Source organism: Opisthorchis viverrini (genome assembly GCF_000715545.1).
Source record: "Opisthorchis viverrini unplaced genomic scaffold opera_v5_193, whole genome shotgun sequence".
Lineage (NCBI taxonomy): Eukaryota > Metazoa > Platyhelminthes > Trematoda > Opisthorchiida > Opisthorchiidae > Opisthorchis > Opisthorchis viverrini.
Window position 1 is genome coordinate 560,792 of NW_008751853.1, and position 24,974 is coordinate 585,765.

Here is a 24,974-nt window from a genome sequence, read left to right on the forward strand (position 1 = left end):
CCAGTTGAGCTCGGGATACCTCAATGGTCAAGGTGTGAACTTACCGACCGGGCGATCCGTGTTTCGAACCCAACTGGTGCATCTCTACTGCTGTTTAGACTTGAGCAACCTGGTATTATCTCAGCCCTTGTGCTTCCTGCGAATAGGCACCGAAAGGGTGTTGTAGCTGAGCGATACTTTTCCTAGCAACAGTTCGCTACCTCATTTATTCTTTTCTCTCCCTTCTGCTTTATGGCCTCAAACATAATTAGACTTTGTGATTGTACGGCAATGAAGCTTCAATGGCAATACTGTTGGTGCTGTTTGATTTGTTATTGTTGTTGATGGATGAGCAGTAAACCAACTTTTTGGATCAACATTGTCAAGCGGTTATGAAATTCATAGGTCTGTGATTTGATGACTACGTACGCCAATGAGTATAGGTAGGTATTTCCATAAATGTAATCCGTTTATGTGTCTCTACAGCCGGTAACTTGGCAGATGCCAACCACTCTCCCAACGACGGGTAAAGATGCCATAGTAACGATAGCCCCAAGTGACCAGTGACTTAACCTTGAATGGCGCTTTTAGTGATGGCTTCTTATGGTAAACTCTTACGACTTCTTCAGAAGTCCTTCTTAAACCTACCGCTTAATCCTGCAGATCTGTTGCCTTGAATGAATGCAGGTCAGTGACGTGTAGTTCAAAGTTGGATTTCAACACATCCATTCTGACTGCTATGATCTCCGGTTTGTTCCACGTTTCCAGTAATGCTGGGACTTTTGAACGTTGCAAACGTTTTTTCACATGATACGATTTCGGTCCACCAAATTACCTTTGCAGTTCGATGGGCAGCTCCGAAAAAGCAATACATATCAACAAACCGGATGGACCTTATTTTTAAAACTCTGCACTCTAGCATCCATTCAACCCAAATACTAAGTGGGGTGTATTGGCTAACTGCAGAAGACAGCCGTCGTCACTGTAATCGTAGATCAGTCTCTGATTTTTTATCAACATTATGTTTTTCTTGCCTTTTGTATTTAGGCGAAGTGGGTTTATTCAGCCTTATGCACTCCTCGAGATTGGCCGGTGGCTTACATGTGGTGTTCAATGTGACATTCAGGGTGTTGGGGTGGATCAGTGGCGGTCGCATCGTGCCTTAAAATTTCAGTCCACATGCAAAAAAACCGCTTCGTTTTTGAGTACACCGGTCACCTTGATGATGATAGTTGCTGGCGAGGTAATGTTAACAAACAGTGTTCATCAACTTCAGATAACCACCACTTTTTTACTTCACTGCAAGTGACCAATAATATTTCTGTGCATGACGGATGTGTACGTTTCCCATTTTTGTTACGTAGGCTTTTGTAGGTCAACACCGTATGTTGGGATGAAACAGGAAACTATTTGCTGTCAGGTTCGGATGATCGACGTATCTGTATTACACCTGCTTTTCTGGAGGTGCGTCGTTGACATCTATTCAGCATTTTGTAGGATTCGTTTGTCAAGCCGGCATATTCTCAAAAACTTCCTGCAGACAGTAACGTTTTCACCGCCAAGTTTTTACCGCAGACAAATGGTGGGCAGGTATAATGATGATTCATTTCATACATATCAACTCTGACCTTTTGATCCGTACAGGTTTTAGTTGGCTTCAAGTGCGGTTGTGTACTTCGTGTTTTCACTGACCGGCCTTCAGAGTCAATGATTGAGACGGTCTATTGCCATAGTTATGCGGTTTATGACGTAAGTCGTTTTTCGAAACTTCTGTATGCCCTTATAAATGCTTCTACGCTGAGACCAGTTTGACTCTGTGACTTCTTTTAGATTTTCCTCCTCTTCATTTGTTTTTCGGTTTGTTTGGGCTTATCCATTTGTGGCATAAGGAGGAAACGCGGTTTAGATACTGACTGAGCCGATTCATAGTTGAGTCACTGGTTCACAATGGCATCTGTTCACAATGCCGATAGAAGAAAGCCAGATATTAATAGTTCTGGCCGAAAAAATGAGCTGATTCAGTTCGCCTGGAATCCTAAGCCAAACAATGCGGTATATGATCTGTGAGGTCATCTAAAAGTTGCGCGGTTAAACAGGATTCCACCGACTTTTTGCGGACCATTAAGTGAATACTGCTTGAATAAGCACTATTGAGGACTTCCCCCGACCGCTTTTCTAGGAATTTTACGGATTGATGTCTACCTTAAAAACCAGCTGTGCGTTGTGAACCAATGAATCCACCAGTTCGAAGTGGCTCAGTGGTTAGAGCGTGGATTTACTGACCGAAATGTCTGTGGTTCCAACCTGACCTCTGCCTCTCAACTTCCCCTGTCTACGCTTGGGCAACCTGGCAGTATCCCTGCCCTCGTGCTCCCTTCGGGTAGTATAACAGATAGGCACCGAAAGGATGTTACAGCTGATTGATTATTATTATTATTATTATTATTATTATTATTATTGTAGTTCCTCAACTGAAAACTGAGACTTCGGGCATTTAGTCTAACTGTCTGTCTGTCTCATTTTCTGTCAAGAACATATCATCCTGTACGCGTCTCGCTTCTCTGTACCATGTAGTTACCCGCCGAAAGACAAGCACATTGTTGTAGTTCCTCAACTGAAAACTGAGACTTCGGGCATTTAGTCTAACTCCCAGTCTGTCTCATTTTCTGTCAAGAACATATCATCCTGTACGCGTCTCGCTTCTCTGTACCATGTAGTTACCCGCCGAAAGAACGACAAGCACATTGCACACTCATTTTCTACCTCAGGCCAATTCATCGTCCTGAAGAGCTAGTCACTTAAGAACCGACCACCTGGTCGACGAACTGTCTAGTTTATCATTTGCTACTTCATCCATTTTCTTGTCTACCACACACCACAAAACAGCCTGAGCGAACATCTCCACCCAAATGGTTATCTTAATGAATTTCACAACGAGTGTCTGATGAATTCCTACTGTGAACATGAACTCATGCCCATCCAGGGATTACTGCACGAAGATCCTTTACTCAGGGTTCAAATGTATCATGACTCAGCACTTGTTTCGCACATAACTGAGTCATTGTTAATGTTCATGTCGTGTGATCATGATTGACCGCCTGAAGAAGAATGTAACGTGTGTATCGTGTTTACAGACATCTGCGGTTGAAACGTTGCCTAAACGTGTGTTTTGATACTCGAACCAGAATACTTTCACGATATTATATCACACTCTTATTCACTTGACAGTTGTTGCGGGACTTGATTTATTTCCTAATCCTTTGTACATTCTCTGCGCCTGTTCTTCACTTATTGCTTGTGTAACTCGGCGGCTCTTGAAAATCTCTTTGTTCGCTTATCTTCCTTTTTGAAGGCCACTGTTGATTTGATTATTTTTACCCATTGTTTCGTCGGATTGCTGAAGCATAGCAGATTGCTGTATCGTATAGTTTGGAGTTGTTTCCCCTTCTCAGCGAGCCGCCGTGTCTTCCTTGTAGGTTCTCACTCTTCCAGATCACCCAACATGCTTCATAACTCTGTCACATGATCAGTCTGCTGTCATCTTCGACACAAGACAACCGGTGTCTGTACCCACTCCCTGCAGTCAGCGGTGTTACTTCCGTGACTCATCCGTCAGTCCACCAAATCCAAAAGGTTGGCACGCCGGATGTCTGCGTATGAAATTCGAATTTCCCGTGACGGCCGGGGATATTCATCCATTGGATGGAGCTCGCCGTATTGCGCTGGCTTTTGCCGATGGTTTCGTGCGTGTTTTCGATCTCCGGAGGCTCACCCAAGGTGTGTTGAAATTGTTTTGTCTCTTTTTAGTCAGGAACATCTGTCCTCAACTCGAAATGACCCACAAAACAATCTCATTTAGTGCATCTGGTTTATCACGATGAATCTATTATTTGGCTGCCAAATTTTCAGCAACGTAATGCCACGCATTTAGCCGATCGCCTACTTTTTCATGAGCTTTCCCAAACACACTCATATCTGTTTCAGTTTGTGCCCTTTCAGAATTCAAGTAACTTCTAGGATTCACTGAATTTGGTGTCCATGCCAAGTTTATCATTAGCTTGGCGCGTAACCTAGTTTCGAACTATACTGATGGGGACCAAGAGTGTTGAATCTAAGTGCTAGATCATCCCGAGTGTCTCAATGTAAGAAGACACAAGAGCCGAAATGGCGGTGAATTCACTAAAAAAAATTAGTCCAGAGTCAGGATGTTTGGTGGCTACTTTGTCTTTTGAAACTGACTCCTCATCGTATGATTAATATGAGGCTCTAGAGCTTGCTTGAATTTCATGTCATTGAGTTACCCGGAAGTTCAGTCTGGAGGACTTTTACTTCTTGATATGTCGTGAGAAATAGCGTGAATATTTCATCGTCACTGACGTCAACACTAAGGAAGGACATACGCTTCATGATCGTGCGTAAATATCTGGTGATGATTCCTGAAAAATTCGATGCGCGGAATGAGTGACTAAATTGATCCTAGGTCTGAACAAAAGCTGGATGAGAAATATGTCTTGGCAACATCATTGGGTTAAAAAATTTTCCAGGTGGGCACATTTTAGCAAGTAACCGACACAAAAGGCTGGTAACATCAATTCGATAACTGCCGAGCATGTGGTTAGTGGTCGGCTTGGTGCCTGGACGCATTGATCTTCCCTTCGACGCCGCAGCAATCAATAAAACAGTGCACTGTTTCGTAGTGTCAGTTTTGGTCGACCCAGATATCTATTTCTTTTTGGATACGGATAATTTAAGTTCGACTACATTCTCATTGAAATATTAGTCTGCCCAAATATTAGTTGTTGACACATTTGTTTCGTACAGACGGACGTAGTTGACAGCTTCAGGTCTAGCCTTTGTACAGGAGTGCGCGAAACAAAGTAGTTCCCTTGTGGTTACGGAAAGGTTGCTTACTCAGGAAATACTGTGGTGGATGGATAAAATACTTGACCGAGTATCGTAGATGTCTATGCAGCACTTTTGAATGTTTGCCACTTGGTTCCAAATTCTAAAGCCCAAATTATTTTACACTGTACGAGACCGCATTAATGAAGTTAGCTTGATGTGAGGGGATGCTGATTTTTGATGTGCGACTGGATTTACCGGTTACTATGCAGACAGTGGAGCCCGACGCTTATATATGAGAATTATCGAGAAGCGCACTGCTTATTTCTGTCTAAGAACTTGAGAGCCAAGACGGAAGCAAAAATGAGGCAAACTACTCGCCATTTGCATCTGAACACTCAAACAGGCACATTGTCATTCTATACCTCTTGGGACTGTTTTTCTAATTCAACTGTCCCAACTGCAATGCATGAGAGGTACTGTGTTTTTGTACCTCAATGCAGTTTTGTGCATATTTCCTTTGGGTCCTAGCCTACCCGGATGTCATTTCCAATATTGATCAGTAATGCTTTTTGGGTTGACTTCTTATGAAGACTGACCTCTTTATCTGAATTACCATATCAATTGAACGTGGTATAATCTCGGTTTTTGTCAGGAGGTTTGCTTGCTGGTGACTGAATGCAATCAGACGTCTATCGTAGCGACGAAGCGAGTTTCTTTACAACCCATTGCCTCAGTTTGTTTGTTTTGGGTGTATGATTACCTAGCTGTTGTCCAATACAACACAGAGCCTACGCGCTTACAACTTCGCGGTTGTGCGTTATTTCCCCGAAGTCAGTTATTGCAGTTTTTCCGATCCATTTCAACGGTAAACATTTGAGAGAAGCGCGAAGTCATCTCTATCTTTAGCCATCTTTCTACTCAGGCGCACGATACAGGAAGGGCGACTGCATTAAGGATCAGAACATTCCTGCCCAAACTACTCGTCAGGAAGTTCATACAGCACACCTTCTGAATTACATTTTTTCGATATGTTTTGTGAGCTATAAGAAGTCTTAACCTTATCGAGTCTGAGTGGATGTTTGACAAAAATTTGCGTCTGAAAAATTGTTTTCATCAGGGAGGATAATCTTAAACTATCGCCAGTTTGTTCGTTGGTTCTAGGAGTAAAAAAGCCGGCTTTCCGATTACGTGTGCTTTGACACCAGATAGTAGGCGATAGCTGGTGGTTGATCAGGTGTTCGTTAATCTGTTCCCCGAACTTTGCAATGGGCTTTCAGACGTTTCGTCCCCAGTCGAAGAGACATCACCAGTGTGCAGTTGAGTGCGTGAGGGACGAAATGTTTGCAAGCCAATTGCCAAGCCCGGCGAACAGATCAACGACCGTCTGATCCACCACCAGTAAGCACACCCATGCTACCAACATTTAGACACATTCACAGTAGGCAATAGCTGCTGCTTCCCGTTTCTCTTAATTTAATATCACTTAGATTAAGTCTATGACCGAAAGATCAGTGAATATACACTGTGCCGTTATTTCTATTTCCATAGGAATTTCCTCCATTGGCGATTCTGTGCAACCACTGCCCTATCAGATTACACGACCTTTGGGTTTACCCGCACAGGTCGAAGAGAGACGTTGTATCCGCCTGGATTACGGTCCGGGTCATATCACCTCCGTCAAGTTTGAGCCACCTTTTCCTCGCATCTACGACGGTTTGTTTCCTGCTAGTGGCGTTGGCAGCTCCGTAGGATTTGGTGCCCGTCACCTATTGGTCAGTCACATGTACGCCCCAGTGTTTTTGTTCGATTTAAACAAAACGGAATCCGCTGAGGACGTTGATCCAAAGGTAACTACTCTTTCCATAGTTTCGGGAACATTTATACTACGGCAGGCTTCGGGTTGGGTTCTTCATCACAATGTATTTAGTGGCACCCTGATCCGCTGTTTGAAAAATATTCACTCTACCGCTCTCGCCTCATCTTCCAGATGGTGTCAGCGAATGACCTCTTATTTTTAGCTTCACAACGGAGCATACATTGTTCAGGGCATTCAGTCGCCTTAGGTCCACAAGAGTTACGCTCCTCCGACCACTAACATTGAATTTATCGCTAAACCTCGTATCGCCTACGAACGTTGATGTTTTTCAGGAGAGGAGGGTTAACCTGTACGCAATGCATTTTGCACCCACAGTGTTCCAATTTTTGTTATGGGATCAGTACAGGCGATTCGCCTTCTTCTGTTTCGTAGAATACAACGTCCGGTGTACTCCGTTGATTCTGTTATCATAAGGTGAAGCACACTATAAAGGTGGATTGTGTTCACTTTCTACATCAACATGCTAGTCATAAGGTTTCATTTGTTTACCGTTGTTCCATTCACTCGCTGGTTTTTGTAAAGCCAGCGGGTCCAGTGATCAAGCAGTTAGTTTGCTGACTGATTTAGCAAGGGAGCAGATTCAGACCCGTTAATTAGCGTGATAAAAACTCGACGATGTTTTCTAAGTGTCGGTAGGGGTGATCCTGGCACCGAAAGCTAGTTTCGAGGTTCAAGTTAAAGCAACAGCCAAAAGTGATCAGCGAACAATACGGTAGGAACCACAAAAACGTTGATTACCCTACTTGGCAATATTCGTAAATAACCTCCCAGAAGAATCAGGTTTAGGCGATATTCACTTCGGGATTATCCAGCACTTAAACAACTAATCAAACCAATACCGTTGCGCTCAGGCATTGCCAATATCTGTCTGACTTCTTCCTTATAGACTTTGGACTGGCTCCCGCATACTCATGAAGACTCAGAAAGCCGTTCTCAAGAATCCGTCAACGGTGAAGCTGCCTCCCAAGGTACTCGAAGTAAGTGCACACTAGTCTGAAAGAAGGCCAATATTTAAAAAAAAGCTTATAGTTTCACGTTATCACAGGCTCAACATCCAGATGAGTGATTCCCTAATGACAATCTGTTACCCAACTTGTAGGCAGTGCTGATTACTATGGGTGCTCCCCGTCCCAAAGAGCTCACGGTTCGGGCCGGCTAAAATTATGTTCTTCCTGGTCGGGCTGTTCCGTGGGGTAGGTGGGACCGATTGCAACAGGGACGTCTACAAATTCTTATTATCAGCGCATTTGCATACCGTCATATCAAATGTGGAATACGGTTTGTGGGTAAAGTAGCTGCAAAATTTTACCATTTATCAGCTGCAGCTGGTTTTTTGCATAACTACTTGCCAACAGTTACCACAGAGCTACAAGTGCTTCTTCATGACGAATGTGGGTTTCTGTTCGCCATGCTAACAGAAGTGCACTTTGTGTTGGATAATAGACAGTGCATAGCTTCCTGAAACAGTCGTTTCACAGATTTGGAGGCCGATGTTCGGCGGAGGCGTTCATGGAATGAATGGCAGTAAACGTGTACAATAGTCAGCCATGTTTCGCACCTTCTTTACTGGTTACTACTTCCACATGGTCTTCAGTTGATATGTACAGCTCACTTGGTTAGGAACACAATAATCTTTTTCTGCTTAAGTTGGGTACATTATTCCATCTTCGTTTTTTATTGATCTCCTCCTTGCCGGACGCTAAACTGTTCAGAACGAACGTCGTTATTTTTACTACATAACAGCAGGAAGAAATACATAGCACGGCATAATAGGATGATGGTTTTCTCCCTCTCTCTCCGGGTAATTTACAACAAACGACTCTCTCAACGTCAGAAATATCCAGTAGTGTGTAATCTTTCTAATGTTCCAATATTTAGATATTTTCGTCTCTCGCTCACACATTCTTTTGAAGGAGTGTTTGATTGACCGTTGATTGAGTCCAACTTCGATGTGATGCCCTGATGCGTCTGATGACCATTCCTCATATGAACGTAAGGCTGTCCATGATAAGTCCCTCTCTTCCATTTTCTTTCAGCTCTTTATCGAACATTCCTTTCTCATGTTTGAATGGCAGCTAAGTACCAATATTTATTACTTTTGTATTGTTCTTGAGTCTGATGGTGGCTTAGTGGCTAGAGCGTGAATTTGCTGACCGGAAGGTCCGTGGTTCGAACCCGACCTCTGCCTCTCGACTTCCCCTGTCTATCTGGCAGTAACCCAGCCCTCGTGTTTCATTCGGATGGCATGCCAGTTAGACAACGAAAGCGTGCTACAACTGAACGATTTTTTCATAATGAATCCGTGATGGTAGGCTGTTTTCATGGCTACTGTTCTATGGCGTTCCTAACTTCACTTGACCTGAAGAGTTCATGTTTTCCCGGGTTATGGTCTGTACTGTCAAAGTATTGTATTGCCCTCCCATCGCGTCACATCAATTCTCTCAGTTGCTGTTTCTCGTATAGCGCTACTGTTCGGTCCCTAGGAGGCGCAACTACCAACTTCTACGCTACCTGAAGTCTTGTTTGTTTCGAAACGCGAACTTTTCGGGCTGACGCTCACGCCCGAACTCTTACTTTTCATCTTATTCTCTCGCTTCCCGTCTCATACTACCAAATTCACGAAGGGACTTGCGAAATACACTGCTGACTGACTCATGGACTCCACTGATCATGTGCAAGCACTACCAAACGCACTAACAAAACTAATCTCACGTCAAAGAGCCAAATTCAATGCTTACAGTGGAGTGCGCCTTAATGCTGCTCATTGTAATTCTTTTTCAGCTAGTCGGAGCCGCGATCCAGAAATCCGAATCGCACTTGCTTTCTTCCAGTAAGTAGGCTTTTTCCATTTGAGAGTACACTTGTCTGTAGCTTATCGGAGTCCGTTGATAGTCCAAAGACTATCAACTTCGGCAACTTATCGGTAGAACTCAACCAAATGTTCTAGTGAGTGTCCTACGAATTAACTTCCAACTGCTGGTATCCAAGTCCAGTGATATCCACATTGGTCGTTCCCTCTTTTCCGGTCATCACATCGAAAGTACTTCGGACCAGTTAGGTTTATCGTTTGGCCTGGGAGCTTTGAAAACCACGAGAAAGTTAGTCAAGATGAAACCGTCTCACAGTGGGACCCTTTCGATGCTGGCATGTAACTTTAAGGAAATCAGACAATAACAATCAAAGTGTCTGGTTTGGATTTGAACCAGTGGCATCCTGGCCGCTAGTTCACGTCTGAATGCCTGAAATCTTTCCAGCTGATAGAAGTATCAACCATACTGTGAATTCACCAGTGGTAATGGATAGGGAAAACCTATTTTGCTGTGCTGCTTTTATGTCTATCTTTTCTGCCGCGCCTGTCTCACGGGTTAAACCTTCATGGGATCCTTCGCGGGGATTATGAAAGGTCGAGCATAGCACTACACCATTTACTCCCTAACCCAAAGCTTTCACAAGTTCTTTTCATCAGGAACGTAACGAACTCGCGCATAATCGAACTGACCTTTAATTGAATTCGTCTCATGAAAATTCATCACATCAGCTCTGATACCCGCCTCTAGCCAGCCTTTCAGTGGTTCCCTCCATGATACCGTAATGTATTTATGTGAGAATTGATGTTCGATGTAGGTAGCTGTTGAAATAAAACCGTTCACTGTACTGAACTTTGCGACCGAATGAGCTCTGCGGCAGCGAAATTCAACTGAGAATATCAGAGAACCATTGTTTTTATTGGATGGCATCTCAGAAAACCGCACTACCAGATACTGCTTCAGTTCCGTAAAAGTGGGTTGTTTCCCTCTACCATTCATTGTAAACCTTGCGACTTCTGCAACTAAAAATAATCATTATTTCCCCTTGAGCTGTTGGCAAAAATATTTCCAAACACTCCCCCCAATCACAATCTTCCAGTTCTTTCATTATTACCGTTTAACAGTTTTCAATCGGTTACACCGTACATCATGCATTCATACGGAAGTTTCGACAAAGTCCCGGCAACCGAGTGTCGATTAGTGTTGCGTCGAATGTTCACATCATGCAGGTTTAGATTAGTCTAAGTTCAACTCCTTAATTTATCTAATAGGCAATACCATCAGTTGGATTCGACATGGGCGTTACGGTCGTGTGGTCGCACAGCTGTATTCAAGCAGCAAAAGTTCTTAGCACAATCTGCTAGCCATCAAAAGTAGCAGCGAAGTATTGCTAAACCTGTTCATTCCATGGTGCGAGCCAAAGACGCAGCAGAGTTATGTGAAATGCGCTAACTAGGTCTCATGTGTGAATACTTGACTGGGACTTTGAACAACTTAAGTGCCTAATCAACCTACGGGTTTGAAAAAGAATTACAAAGAATGATACCCCTAATATTGAATCAAAAGTTCGCGGAATGTTGAGTAAAGAAAGTCGCATGTCAAGTAGACCAGAGCGTAACACAATTAGGATTGAGTCGAATGATGAGTTGATGGAGTCGTGAACCAATACTTTGTGAGTTGAGCGGATTTGTGTGGTTTTTCGACTACCTGGCGATTTCAAAGAAGGGATCCAACGCAAAAGAGTTTAGAAACGACTAGTGTAGTACGTGGTCATCAGAACCAATCGCATCATATCCGTAAAGAACCCGTAAAGTATGTTAATGTTCCCCATGTTTGTTGTCGTGTATCTGTGGTTGCCGGAGAGGCTGATTATTCTGCCCTTTTCAGACGCTTGAATTTGATAAATGGGGTTCTCGTAGTATACGCCAGTGATCTTGTAAAATCGTCTCCTTCGTGTGTCAGCCAGTCGATTGAGCGGGTCGAATATATAAACCCTTCTTTAGATCTGATGGACTGCTTGAAGGAACTGTATCAAACCTCCATAAACAATTTTATTACCTTTCACTATCTTCATTCCGCAATCATGCTTGTCAGTTGGCTTGAGCGCCGAAGAAGTCAGCGCCAATCGCAAGTTAACGAAGAACACACAGCGGATCCACAACGTGAGGAGGAATCATCGGAGGATACCGAAGAACCGGAACCTGATACTGGTTTGGCTCCATCTGATGATGATGAAGCTTCCAACACAGAATCTCGTACGTCCTTATTAATTTTGTTCATCAAAAAGTTTGAGTGAAACAACCCATACTGAACTACTTCACTTCTAATCATCTGGTCACTTTTGATTCCCACAGTGGTTCGCTTAGCATAGTCTCTTTTTCATCTCGATTCTTGTTTCCATACTTCTGATGTTTTACAGCATCCACTTCTAGGAGTTGAGCAGATTTTGAGGGATCTGCCAACTTTATTTCGAAAGCATCCATAACCTACTAGAGTACCGTGAAAAGCTAGTCAAAGTAGGCTAAAGTTGTACTTCCGCTGTGTTTTTCATCATAATGACGTCGGTACTTTCCAAGCATAGGTTCAACCAGGGCGCAGTGCACCGCCTTTCGTAGGCTGCATCAAAGCCCGATTACTGTTAGTTGTAGGAGCATTGTACTAGTCTCTTGCGTAACTTGGGTTGGTAGTTCTGATGTGTGCTAGACTTTTTCTGTATGAAATTATACAAGGATAAGTTGGTATAGCTCATACGCTCTCTTATTCAATGTCTGTTACATACATCTAGAACTATCTACTTGATTGAATTAAATCATGGCGCGCTCAGGGAATGGTGTCCAGGAGTTATCACCAGAAAATCCAGATCGTTCCCGTTTCGAGGTGGATAACGAAAACAACTCAAGGCGTTTTGCATTGCCACGGAGCCCTTTTATTCATTGACCACTGGTCTAGACATGTATATCCACTTTCCTGAATGACTTGTTCTCCAAAGTACCAGTACAAGCAGTATTTGGTTATTTTCTCCTACTACTTTCAATATTTTCGGGGTTGTTTCTCATGTTACGCAATGACACCTCCGTAATTCTTTAATCCATTTTTTGGATATAATCTAGGTGTTTCGCCTTTCGATATTTTGACAAAGGAATACGTCTACAATGTGCTCCAATCTGCGAATCGTTGTCGTCAACTCAAAGCCTATCGTGGTCATCGTAGCTGTCGAACTGTGGTAAGCTTTTTGATCTGGACCACCTTGATACGTGATTTCTGACTACACAGTCGCACAGGAAGACGTCCGTAGATATTACAGTGATATTTTTGAACTGCGTAATGTATCTTACCTCTGTGACCTCTGTCTCTGCGACGCGAGAAGCACGGATCTGATTAACTTCGAACACTAAGTGACTTCTGGGGAAGGAAGGTGACGGAGTTGGCTGCGCGCTGAATTGGCACGCATTGACTTTCGAAGCTAGTTAAACAATGTAACGCGTCACTGTCACATGAGTTATTGTATGGTTCCCCTGTTTGATTGGGTGCCGTTCTCACTAGATTAGACACAGTCTTTTCACTTTGTCACGACCGACCCCTCTGCAGAGGTGAATTGGCTTCATGGATGCTGTGGGCATTGCAGGCATTATCTACCTTCTGGTCTTTGTGGAACCTTAGCAAGGCATAACCCTGTCATCCTGAACGAAAATCTAGCAAGGAAACAACGCGTTGTTTCCGTGAAGGCACTCGAAACGATAGGCAAACTTTTCACTCCGGAACAGCTGATTGGGCACTTGATACGCCTGGTTCACGGATCTACGGGGATGAAACTTAGGTCTCTTCCAGCACCGAAATTCACTAGAGAATCTGTATCCTACGTTATGCATCATCATCATCGTCAAAGACACTATACTCATGCTTAAAGTCCTCGAGTGAAAAGAAGAGAAAAAGAGTGGGTGACGGAGAGTACCTATTGATGGCCTATGTCAAGCATTCTGAGGTGCCTACACCTCCAACCGCTCAATCTGGAAGGAAAGTGATAGCATGGACGCCACTGACATCGATTAGCCGCCATTTCTTGCAGCATCTCCAGCCAAGCACAGACTGGGTCACGGGGACCCCATCCTGGAAGGTGCACAACAACGAAAACCCCAAACTCTCCATGATCACTTTCACGCTTTTCTGCCAAGTCATGCGCTGTTCACCTCGCGGTTCGCGCCATCCCCAAGAAGGCACGGAGAACACCGTCTCGGTAGACGGTGTTTCGGCATGCGTAGCACATGACCTTACGTTATGCATGAGAACTGGATGGTTGACCAATTAGATCTGGCGCGTAAATAGGAATTTTCCCCCTCTGATGATCGACTTCATAGGCGATGGGCACAATGGTCTTTTCATTTGCCTTCAGGACAAAGTGTAGTCCTTGGTCAGACTGCATCTTTGACATGGATCAGTACTGTTAATTATTTGATTGTACAACCCCAAAAACATATATTGTGGAAGTTTTCAACTGGGACGAGATGCCGAGCTAGTTAAACCTTACTCTGATGATTTAAATGACACTGGTGCGACTTCTGTTCATTCTGCTCATAATTGTGGACGACCGCCCCGGTAGATGTTTGGTGCGATCCTGGCGTTTATCAACGACGTAACGCGAGAGAATAGTTTTGATTGTCACAGTTCTTTCTAATCGAACCGCTTGTTTTCCTTGTTTCCTGGATCATAACTTCGATTTGCCGTACACACATTGTGAATAGCTCCAATTACGTTATCATTCAAGACATCCGCAATACGCATCTTTGTTCACTCCGTTTTATCTGTTTTAGCTTGAGTACGTATAAACCAACCAGGATGTTCCAAGTCCGTTGATTGCTAATACCCTTTTGCCTGTACGAGAACGCAATTGTTTGACAGTCAGCTGTTAATACATTCACTTGCCATAGTCAGCTGTATAATACAGCTAGGCTTCTGGTGATCAATGTTGGTTTGTTGGACAGACTTAGAAGCTTACCTAAACTGGGATCTGATAATACGTTGATGACCGTACTTTGTTCCATCAGAGTTCAGGGCAATGAACAATGGGAAACATGGTTTTGTTAGCTTATCATTCTCGTATCTGTCTTGTCTACCGGTCAACTGTTGAGTTATCAGCGTGATGTGTAGAGGTCGCTTGTTCAAGTGACAGCCAGGTTTGTACATATTCTTTAACTACACTGCGGTGGGCCTAACCAAACGTGTACCAATGCCCTCAGTCGTCGCTATGAGCCATGGTTCATATCCTCTTGAGAAAAATTAATTGATTATTAAATTGCTCAGCTCGATAATTCAATTTCTACTCAGGTGCTGACTCCCTGATACTGGAAGCGGTTTTCCGGGTTCAACTTCTACTCAGGTACTAACTTCGGGTACTAACTTTCGGTCCAAAACATTCAATGCGTATGCCGTTAAATGGTTATGAAACACGTCAAACGGGCTTGTTATATGGAGTTATAGGAAGTTATTTTACGCCGTCATTTTCAGAGCGCAGCTAATAAACCATTTTATGAAGCATCTCTTTCGTCATTGTCATGCACTTTGATCAGTAAGGAAAAAGGGTGTCCAAAATGTCAACAAATAACAACAATACTGCGGGATGCACGTTTCAATAACGCCCGTCTGCTGTGCACATCTACGCTGTTCAGGAACTAAAGTCTGATGTATCCACATGGACATGACAGTTGAAGGACATGCATTTTCAAGGCTTCATAAAGTTTGACTAGTTTGACCAGTTCAAGTGAATGCTGAGTTCCGCCTTTTTTCTGTCACATTTTAGATAAAGGATGCCGTGTTTTGGGGACGGGACCACATACTTTCTGGTTCGGAATGTGGACACGTGATTGCTTGGAATAGACATACTGGTAAACCGGTTCGTGTGATTAAGGCAGACAATGCGGTTGTTAATCGTATCGCTCCCCATCCCACGCTTCCACGTGAGTTGCAGTAATTCATGCCTCTAATGAAACTTGTGTTCTCTTGATTTTCACATCCCACTGTATACACTTTGTCCAGCGTAACCTTCATCCAACTGCCTCCGTAGGACAACCTTATAACACTGGGTTACTAGAAAATATACTTCCCTATCCGCAACAAAGTAGTTTCCAATGCATCCCAAGTCTATCCGGACTGAAAAGTTAGCATGGGAAAGTTGCACCTATACAAGCATAATCTTTTCGACAAATAACACTAAATGCCCTTCCCGTCCATTTCTGTAGTTGGTGTTGGCGTATCAGTGTTTAAAAAGTCTTTTTCAGCCATTTTATCAACCGTTCCAACAAATATTCATGTTCGATCGTGAGTTACGAGCTCATTCATCCAGAACTCAGAATAATGGTCAACATTGGCGAGCTGTTTTAGTGCGAAGTGAGGAAAAATAGGCTTTTTAAGGTTGTTTTTTCTGTTGAAAATGAAGTAGAAAACCTGTTTGCCCAGCGCAGATGTTGCAGTCCTTCATTGAATTGATTGAATGCTCCAGGATAGTTGAATCGATTGACCTCATCTGACCTCTCACAGGAGTTTGTCTCTATCGCCGACCAAATCATATGTACTTTTTTTAATCCGCTTTCTTTCCCTAAGGCACTGTTTCGCTTGTGAAAATTTTTGCGAAACTATTTGGTCCGAAAAGTTGTTCAAAAACGGATGCAAAACTTTCCGTTATATTATGGTCGATGAACTGCCTCCCTAATGCATTGGGTCTATGAGATCTTCACTCTAGGGCTGCTGTGACTTGGTGGACGATCGTGCAACTCTGTGTCGGTCCCTTGGCTTCCTGCTCCGCCCGATACGGTGTATCAAAAGGCACCGTAGCTCTACACAGCCCCTTCATGGGGAGAAAGCAAAATTATTAGAACTGTATTTATAGGGTAGTCACAGAGTACTCCACAAAGTCGTGCCAGAATCTCCGTGAGGGGGCGAGGAGCGTCGAGTCAAAGGTGCTTGACTCGGATTGGCTGGCATTCTGACCATTCAGGGCATGCCTTCGTTTGGCTCTATCCTGCACGTGACATCCGTCCAAATGGTGTGGTGTTCGGTTATTAGGGACGGCTGGCCTCCGTACAAAAGCGGATTTCAAACTCGTTGAATGATGGCAGTCCACCTGGATAGCACTAATCTCCTCTCCACTGTGACGTAGGGACACTTAGTCGGGAATGAAGGCATTCTTTCCACTTTCAGTTTCTATGACGTGACGGTATATCCGCTTGATTCACTAACCTTATCATAGTTTTCGACAGAACATGTTCAACTACCCTTTCCCCGGTTTGTGTATGAATTGAACGGAGCTAGCTGTTCTATACCCTCAAAGTACATCTGATCACGTCATTGCCTTTGGAATCAGGAACTCTATCGAACTTGTGGTCCGGACAAGTACGGTGACAACAAACCAGTGCGTTCCTGGTGCGCTCATATGTTATTGTGTCATAGTTCAACTTCCGTTCCAGAGATGATGAAAACTAACAAAGTAACTTGCAAGTGCCTGTGGTCGCCTGATTTGGGTGAGATCTGGGCAGCATAGAAGAATAAGGCGACAGGACGAAGCCTCAGGATAGTTTGGGGGTCAACAACTATCAGAGTGCTGCATCCGATTAGTGGCTGAATAGAGCAAGAGCTCGAAAAGCAAAAGTAGCCCCTGAAAACCCAGTAGTTCAACGTCCGCCTTAGCTGTGGAGGGCCCCTGTCCTCCGGTGCCGCAATGTTATTCTGAGCAGAGCTGCAGTAACTGGGGAGACTGAACAACTACCATCGTTTATTTTTGAAGAGCTTGGTCACATGTATAAAAAGTGAATGCAAGCGATGAAAGTGAAAGGTTTACAGGAGAATATGAGATGAAAGAGAGAAGTGTCTCATTCGAAGTTATGCCACCAATAGTTACAGTCAGATAAGATGAATCCCAACGTATGTAAGAATTTTTCACGCCTTAGAGCTACAGTTCTGTTGACTTGCTGTTTTCTGTGCTTTCCACAATGTTAAGGAAAACTGCGCTTCCATCGATTGCGAAAGCCTTCACCAAAGAGTTTCAACAGTGGATACCACAACGGAAATAACATTTACTCTTGGGTTTACGTAGTAAACATGATGTTGAAGCGAAACGAAATGGGGATTTGCTGCGAATTTGTAGAATAAAATTCCAGATATTGACAGTATAGCTAGTTTGCGGACTGGCCTGAACAAACTTGTCGTCTGTATAACGCCAAACTACCTCCTGTGGGCACTAGAACTGGACCACAATTTTCTGTCCAAAGTGCTCCTTGAAACTGTTAACCACGTCGAGAATATTCGATTTCCAGTTGCTAAATCTTGTTCTTTGGAGCAGCAACTTAAATGTGAAGCAGTGCCATTGATATTTCATGTCTTCAACTGTCTCATCTTAGGAGAGTTGCCCTCGTTTTTGCATCGCTGTCTCTCAGTAACAACCGTTTTGCCGTTCGCTAACCATCTTAATTAGAGACATTTGTACGCATCGAACTGATATCTAAAAACTAACAGCCGAAACTCTCCTGCTTTCCTGTAACGCTGGTGTATTGGGTAAGTGCTGGAAATCTGGTTAGCTGATCTGTTGATCTTGTGATTCACCTCACTTACGAAGTATTGGCAACCGGCAATGCCGTGCTTGGATACGATATGATTTCATTTGATGTCTGAATCGAGATTACTCAGCCTCACTTGGCCCGGTGAGGCCAAGTCCAGTCTGATCATGACTGTTGAAAAAACCATGTGTTTACTATAGCCCCATCGACTGTCCCGGCCTCCGGTGATCACCCCAAAGGACAGCTGTTTATGCGGTCAGATGAATTCCGATGTATATTTGGCTGATCGTGACGTTTAGCAAATCACACGCCCAGAGGTCTCATTAGCCTAGTTGGATATTCGAAACTGGTCACAGGTACCTTCCGGCCGATAAACCTCCTCACTGGACAAAATGACCGCACTATCTATTTACTATCATTAGCATACCGTTCCTTCGACTTTCTATGCAAATGTGGATGGTCTGGGAATTTGTTCATTTCGGCTTGCCATCGACTTATAACCTTGCAGTGAGCGCACGGAGCATCAACGTGAGGTGGCTTCTCATTCGTTTGTTTCCGTAACGGCCTATGAACCTTTTGATCTGATTGTATTTGTATTTGCATATTCAAGCAATCCATGTTTTAAAGGCTTTAACTCTCGAATTCTGGCATCGTTTCGATGTGGACCATCCTCCACCATGAGCGAGGATGGTACCATAGATACAAGCAATAGAATCGCACATAATCAGCCGTTATCTGAACCGTTTTCATAGAATCGCACATAATCAGCCGTTATCTGGACCGTTTTATGGCTACCTTGAAGTTCTTGCGAACAACTGACTCTAGGTGGCGCCAGATAGAGCAGATACAAGTGTGATCGACATTTCCGCTAGAAGTCGAGAACAGCACATTTCGGCAACTAGTTCGTTTCATTCTTTTCCCGCCATCTTAAGACCTATATACATTATCACCCTAGGTTTTGTGAAATATGAAGATGATGTACCAATGCAGTCAAAGAGCCTGTTGTCCGCCTTTCTACTGGCATTAACTGAACAGCTACGTTTACCAAGGAAGAGAATGTCATTTTTAACTGTGTAGGGTGAACCTTTTAGATAATCAGTGAACAGGTGAATCCCAATCCTTCGTAACATTTTCCATAAAAATTCCAACAAAATGTGATGTTTTATTGCTTTATGGGCAGCTTAAATTCTGAGATCCTGGTCTCATCACGTGAAGAAGCTAAAATATCGGCTTCCAGGCATGCTTTAATCGCATGGAACCAGAATATCCAACGTTCAGTGTTAGCGGAATGCTCCAAGCACCATTGTTGGCTGGCTACGTTTTGCGAGAGACACGAAGGGTTAGTAGTGGAACTGCTTTTATTTCGCCGCGTGGTATTCAAAAACCTAGAAACCAGAAGTGCGTTGTCTTCCGCTCGCTTGAGATCTTTCGCGTGCAGGTCGCTTTTTCACCAGACCATCATTCACCTATTTTAACCACGGGTGTAAATGTACCCGTTTCGCAACTGCTCGCTGGGATACTCAACACGAGCTGGGACAACCGGACTTTCGGTGTTATGCAATGTCTTTCGAGCTTCATTGTTTGCCCAACTAAGTGCTCTACGACCACTTACCTAACGCTTTTGGTAGTCTATTTGCCCATACTGTGCTACTGCTCTACCAGAACCTCGTTTCCAGTTGTCTGTTGAACCAGTGGCTATTTTGCTTCCGTGCTAGTGTATCTGTTGTTTCATTACTATCAGTCTTCGCATGCAGTGGAATCGATCATGCAGTCAAACTCGTGGAACCCAATCCCCAAATTTACGACACTACAGAAGACCTGTATGAAGAATATACAAGGATTTCGAGACAACACGTATCTGAAGCCACTACGGTAAGGAGTTGTGTTTATCGTCTTTATTGTTTCAAACGTCTAATAATAGCGAATTCTTGCTCTCATTTATAATGCATGAAGAGTAGAAAGAACGCGATCCAACGTTAGAAGACCCGTACGAAATGTGTGGGCCTGAAGTCTAGCATCCGTCTTAGGACAAGGATTCGTTTCAGTGACGCACCCCTTAAGATTCCAGACGCTAGTTGACTTAGAATCCGGATGTTAGCTTGGTGAGTGTAGTATTAGTTATTTGGCGCATTCGACTTCTGTTCGCCCTAATTGGGAGGAAGTAAACGGCTTGTGCACGAAGACCTCACGGAAACATGAAACAAATGTAACCTAAAACTAAGGGTCGTGGGAATCGTAGAACCTCGCTGGTTGGTTGTTCACAGTAGTCAGCTGAGGGTTTCGGATTTGTTGTCACACTTGCTGAACTGGTTTTTTGCCTATGTTTGGTACATAGTATTGTGCTTCTGTGTTGATTCAAACAGATAGTTTTTGTTTCAGTTGTGTGAAGAAAATGCCAAATACACGATTGATTCGCTGCAATCTGGGTCGCTTCACCTTGAACGACTCGCACGCCTGCGCACCAGTCAAGGTCAGTTTATGGATGATGTATTTGTAATGTGTGGGGTGAGATGGCTCAGGAGTTAGAGTGCGAATTTACCAGCCCAACCTCTGCATTTCGACTTTTTGCCACATATTCTTACAGTAAGCCAGTTTCACCTTACTTGAAAACGTTTGCTTCTAGTATGTTTCTCAGAAACCTCACACTGCCTACTCACTCAGCATCAGGCTCGATTGACACCTGACAAACGTTTCTGTGCATCGATCTGCACCTTATTGGGTTGTTTCGCTGGAATTCGTACGACAATCCTTTGTGTGGTTTGAAGTTTTTGTAGCCTATTTCAACGAGGATTTGAGTAGCTTTCCTCCAGTATTCTAAAGGTATTCTGGTTATTTTAAACCTCAGTGGATGGACAAGCACGCGGATTTTCGCTTGAGGTGTTATTCTCAATGGCATCTCTCTAGTTACCTCCCGTATTAGACTGCGATTGACTTCTAAGTATTGGACAAAGTGTGAGCAGTTTCGGCTTTTCCTATCAGTACTCTAGATTGAAATATCCATATTGGAGTCACAATGCGTCACAGCTGCTCCCTCGGTCGATCATATGTGAACGGAAGCCGCTCGGTTTTTAACCCTAACACTGAAAGACAAAATCTTTGCTCTTTTCTCTATTAAAAACTATCGAGGCTCCCATCTATGATGCACTTATAGTCAGGGCATTTTCCGAACAGATATCAACAAGCGACGATTAGTGTCTCCTGAACAAACCAATATTGAACCTTTCCATATCCATACGTCCATTCAACATAGCATCGTGTTTCGAGGGAACTGTGTTGCACGGGATTGTTCAGCGTATTCCTTTGTTACACTGGGACTGACGCCTTTCCGCCGTTTTCTCTACTCTCCAAATAGCGCATAGCGTCAACCTAAAATGCATAACACCAACTCCGTCAAGTTGTGGTAGATGGTTAGTCCACCAGAATGCTTTTTTGGATATGAATATCCGCATCATTATACAGTTTCGTTTTTTTTTGAAAAGAATGAAAATTTGTTTCTAATGTTTAACGTTGCACACCGCTGATGGGCGATTATCGGTCTCTTGTCGCATCGTGGACCATCAGTTCAGCCAGACAAAAGAGCCTACGTTGTACCCGAACTGGATTGACTACTGCGTGCAACAAACGGGGTTGCTACACCTGCCGTCCCCGGATGCAACAGGAACTCTTTTTTTTCAAAATGGCACCGTACTGGTGTTCTATGGGTCCACATCCCCTCTGTCTCGGTTGTCGACTGTTTATCACAGGTCCCCAATCGGTCAACTCCGTGCGTGTTTCGTATTGCCACCGATCAGCTTTCAGACACTGTGTCACTTGATGAAAGCCGAAATAATTGCCAACCGGAACGCGAGGGATCTAACTCGAACAAAATACTGAATGGCACAAACTCAAACCCTCCTTCTAGGTGGATATCTGTCGGTTAGGGTTGTTCCGAATCACCCTGCAACATCCGGACTTTGTTCAGCTAATAAGGCGCGAGCTACCAACCAACTGGCCCGATTTTGAAACCAGTAGTTAGACTCTTGTGGACAACCATTTAGGCCTTGGGAACTCGGTAGTATCACGGCGCATGGTAGCCTTTTGCGGTGGGAATTAAAGCGCTCACGGATGTATTCCTCTGTTGACGCACGAACGCTAAACAGACCTCGGCAATCTGCATCAAATGCACACTAATTTGGTTTCAATGGAGATTCAACTGAATTCCAACTGAAGCGCCCATTTATGATATTCTTCCACTAAATGTGTTGCACAAACTGTTGCCTCATGTTTCAGTTGAAACGATGTTCGATGTGTCATAATACGTTGTTGGGACGGAACATAATACTCACTTAAGTAACTCGTTGAAGCCAGTTTAGTGAAGAAATGAGTGTATTTCGGGAAATGTTTCCAGTTTGGGTTCAAGTAGGACGTGAGGTTGACGGAACCCTGTAGACTGCGCACACCTGATGAGCGCCAGGAAGGACGAAACCGGTGGTGGAGTGTCGACGTTTTCAGCGACCTTATGAGTAATGTGGTCCGTCTAGGCAGTTTCTAAATGCAATTCTTGGGATATCATGAAGGATGTACAACACTTCGGGCCTCATACCTCACTGTGCCTGGTTGGAGACACTACAAGATATGGCTGCCAACCGATGTTGTCAGTTTCTATCCAGATCACCTGAGTGAATGTCTAGAGGTATAGGCACCCCGAAATGATTGTGGTAAGCTAGCACTAAGTCCCTTCCTCGTCCACTTTTACTCTTTTCTTTACAATAAGGCTTTCAAATAAATCATTGTTGTACGGAAGTGAATCATCGGTGTTGAACACTGATGTCATGCTGTCGATGGTGTTGATGATACCACGGGTTGACAACCCCATGGGACACTGTACTCTATCGCCGTGTCATCTTTTGTCTTCCTCCGAAACACCTAGAAACATTCTTAAGATGAAAAGGTACGTTTGCATTGTGGTCGTGTGGGACAGTTTGATTCAGCCACTTTGTCAACAGCACGAACCTTCGCGCGGCATAATGTGTGTACAGATCACACCTACTCCCAACCATCAGGTCACGCACTGGGCTTGGACAACTCTTTGTTTGGCGTAATCTGATTTGTTGCTCACATTTTGAAAGTAGTGTGGAACTGTTTACTGAAATAGTACGGACCAGCCGAAGAAGGTGTCGCTTTACATTTCATGGTGGATAAATTAAACTTTCCACAAATACCTCAGTGCCATAGCTTACCGATTATGATTTCTCCGCACACCAGTAGATGTTTGTTCTATTCTCTCATGATTCCAAGCGAGATAGTTGTACAGTGTTAATCGCACAGGTTAAATTCACTGGTAGAATGAAACTACAATACGAATAGAGAATAGCTAATTAGTTGGTTTATCAGACGTAATTTGTTTGTACTTCTTATGGAATTTACGTAGCTTCTTCAACGTTCAAACGAATCATGAATCCCAACTGATCACGTGTGTCACCCAAATTTTATTACACTGGGGGCATCTGCTACACCTTTCTACCCTTTTTTTTTATCGATTTACAGCCCTTCGCCAGATCCTTCATCGTCTAATGGGCCCAAATCGACCAAGTACTTGATATTATCAGCGTTTCGACGCAGTGCTTAGGCACTTGGCAAAATGCAATCCAAGGGGCATGCTTGTTCTGAGTACTAGGAATCACCTCATCACTTGTATTCCTATTGATCACATGGCGCTTTCTGAATCTACGTTGTGGTGGATATAGTCCAACATCTTGCTTGTTCGCCAGAGAAACCTGACCCCATTGTTCTGGATCGCAGAATCATCAAATCCACACCAGAATTCGAAAGACCTTTACTGTCCCCAATTTCATCTTGTTCTCCGGACGTCAATTTTTCATCTTTCATTGCCGACCGCCCTGCACAGAATAGCTGTTTTTTCTGTCAGCAGGAATAGGGGTTCGCCTGCAACAGCTTTCTTGTTTGACTTCATTTTTCTAACCAGATTTCTGGACGACTCATTCATTCAATCGACCGTCTTTCCACGTAACCGTCGAATCTGTACTCTTTCTTCACCATGTCTTGCTCATAGAGTCATTTGTGATGCATTTCTGGTTAATTCTGTTCGTTTCAAACGTCTGCGCTCAGATAATCTAGGTAGCTGGTCAGCAATATCAGCGTTGTCCATCTGTGTTTACCTGTCATGCATGTGAGATATCAATGGTTGAGAGTCTGCAGGCCAGAGTTCTTCGTGCCCATTAGTTCGTGGCGACATGTGGCTAAATTTCGGTACAAAAGTCAACTAAGAACAGTTTCCGATAGACTCACCGCTCTGGTACCTCCAATTTTGTTCCTCAGAGCAAGGAAGTCAACGAAAAGCTCATTAAGTAAACTAAAAACCCATGGGGAGGCCATCAGGAATAATTGTCGCTCATCTTCACTGCTCGAAAAAAATCGTCCAGCTGTAACACCTTTTCAGTTCCTAGCTGTCATGCCATGCTGACGGAGTGTCAATCGAAAATTTCAGCCCTGACTGGCAAATCAGATCAATGTTGAATGTCAGTGAAAAGGTCTTGTCGGTTACTGTGGGTGGTAATGTCCTGCGACCAACGGGTTGGCGGATCGGGTTTAGGTTCTTGGTTTTATGGTTCAGGGTGCTTCAACGGATGATTCTTGTTGGACGCCTCTGGTAAATTTTTTTGGTGTTTGTGGGTTTGTTACTGCTACGATAATTTGATCAACAGAGTGAGATCACGGGGTTTTTAGGTAGGCTTGGTCTATCCACTGTAACTCTAAGCTACTTCTGTTGATAACGCTTATTTACTGATAACCACACATCATGCATCAGCTCGATTTCTTCAGAACCATCCTTACACGCTGGTCAGTTCTGTGCCTTCTGTTCTATTCGCTAGGATGCTGGGGATTCCGCGTGCCTCAGTTACCGGTGTCCGTGTCATGAACCGT

At 43.8% G+C, this 24,974-nt stretch overlaps 2 protein-coding genes across 2 annotated transcripts in view; one reads left to right on the forward strand and one right to left on the reverse strand.

The window, feature by feature from the left end:
• The window catches only part of T265_14452 (hypothetical protein), a gene marked incomplete at both ends in the record, with an annotated part of 5,928 nt that extends 3,351 nt beyond the window's left edge, over positions 1–2,577 (reverse strand). The window contains 2 exons of the mRNA XM_009173691.1: positions 2,259–2,395; positions 2,558–2,577. Coding sequence (XP_009171955.1) covers positions 2,259–2,395; positions 2,558–2,577 — 157 coding nt within the window. The remainder of the gene's footprint in view (positions 1–2,258; positions 2,396–2,557) is intronic.
• T265_08001 (hypothetical protein) overlaps positions 1–24,153 on the forward strand; it is a gene marked incomplete at both ends in the record, with an annotated part of 27,152 nt that extends 2,999 nt beyond the window's left edge. The window contains 13 exons of the mRNA XM_009173682.1: positions 1,477–1,569; positions 1,624–1,728; positions 2,224–2,359; positions 3,472–3,756; positions 6,373–6,671; positions 7,587–7,677; positions 9,482–9,530; positions 11,602–11,762; positions 12,618–12,730; positions 15,302–15,458; positions 19,792–19,922; positions 20,430–20,520; positions 23,577–24,153. Of these exons, the coding sequence (XP_009171946.1) occupies positions 1,477–1,569; positions 1,624–1,728; positions 2,224–2,359; positions 3,472–3,756; positions 6,373–6,671; positions 7,587–7,677; positions 9,482–9,530; positions 11,602–11,762; positions 12,618–12,730; positions 15,302–15,458; positions 19,792–19,922; positions 20,430–20,520; positions 23,577–23,629 (1,764 nt within the window). The remainder of the gene's footprint in view (positions 1–1,476; positions 1,570–1,623; positions 1,729–2,223; positions 2,360–3,471; positions 3,757–6,372; positions 6,672–7,586; positions 7,678–9,481; positions 9,531–11,601; positions 11,763–12,617; positions 12,731–15,301; positions 15,459–19,791; positions 19,923–20,429; positions 20,521–23,576) is intronic.
• Between the last annotated feature and the right edge of the window lie 821 nt (positions 24,154–24,974).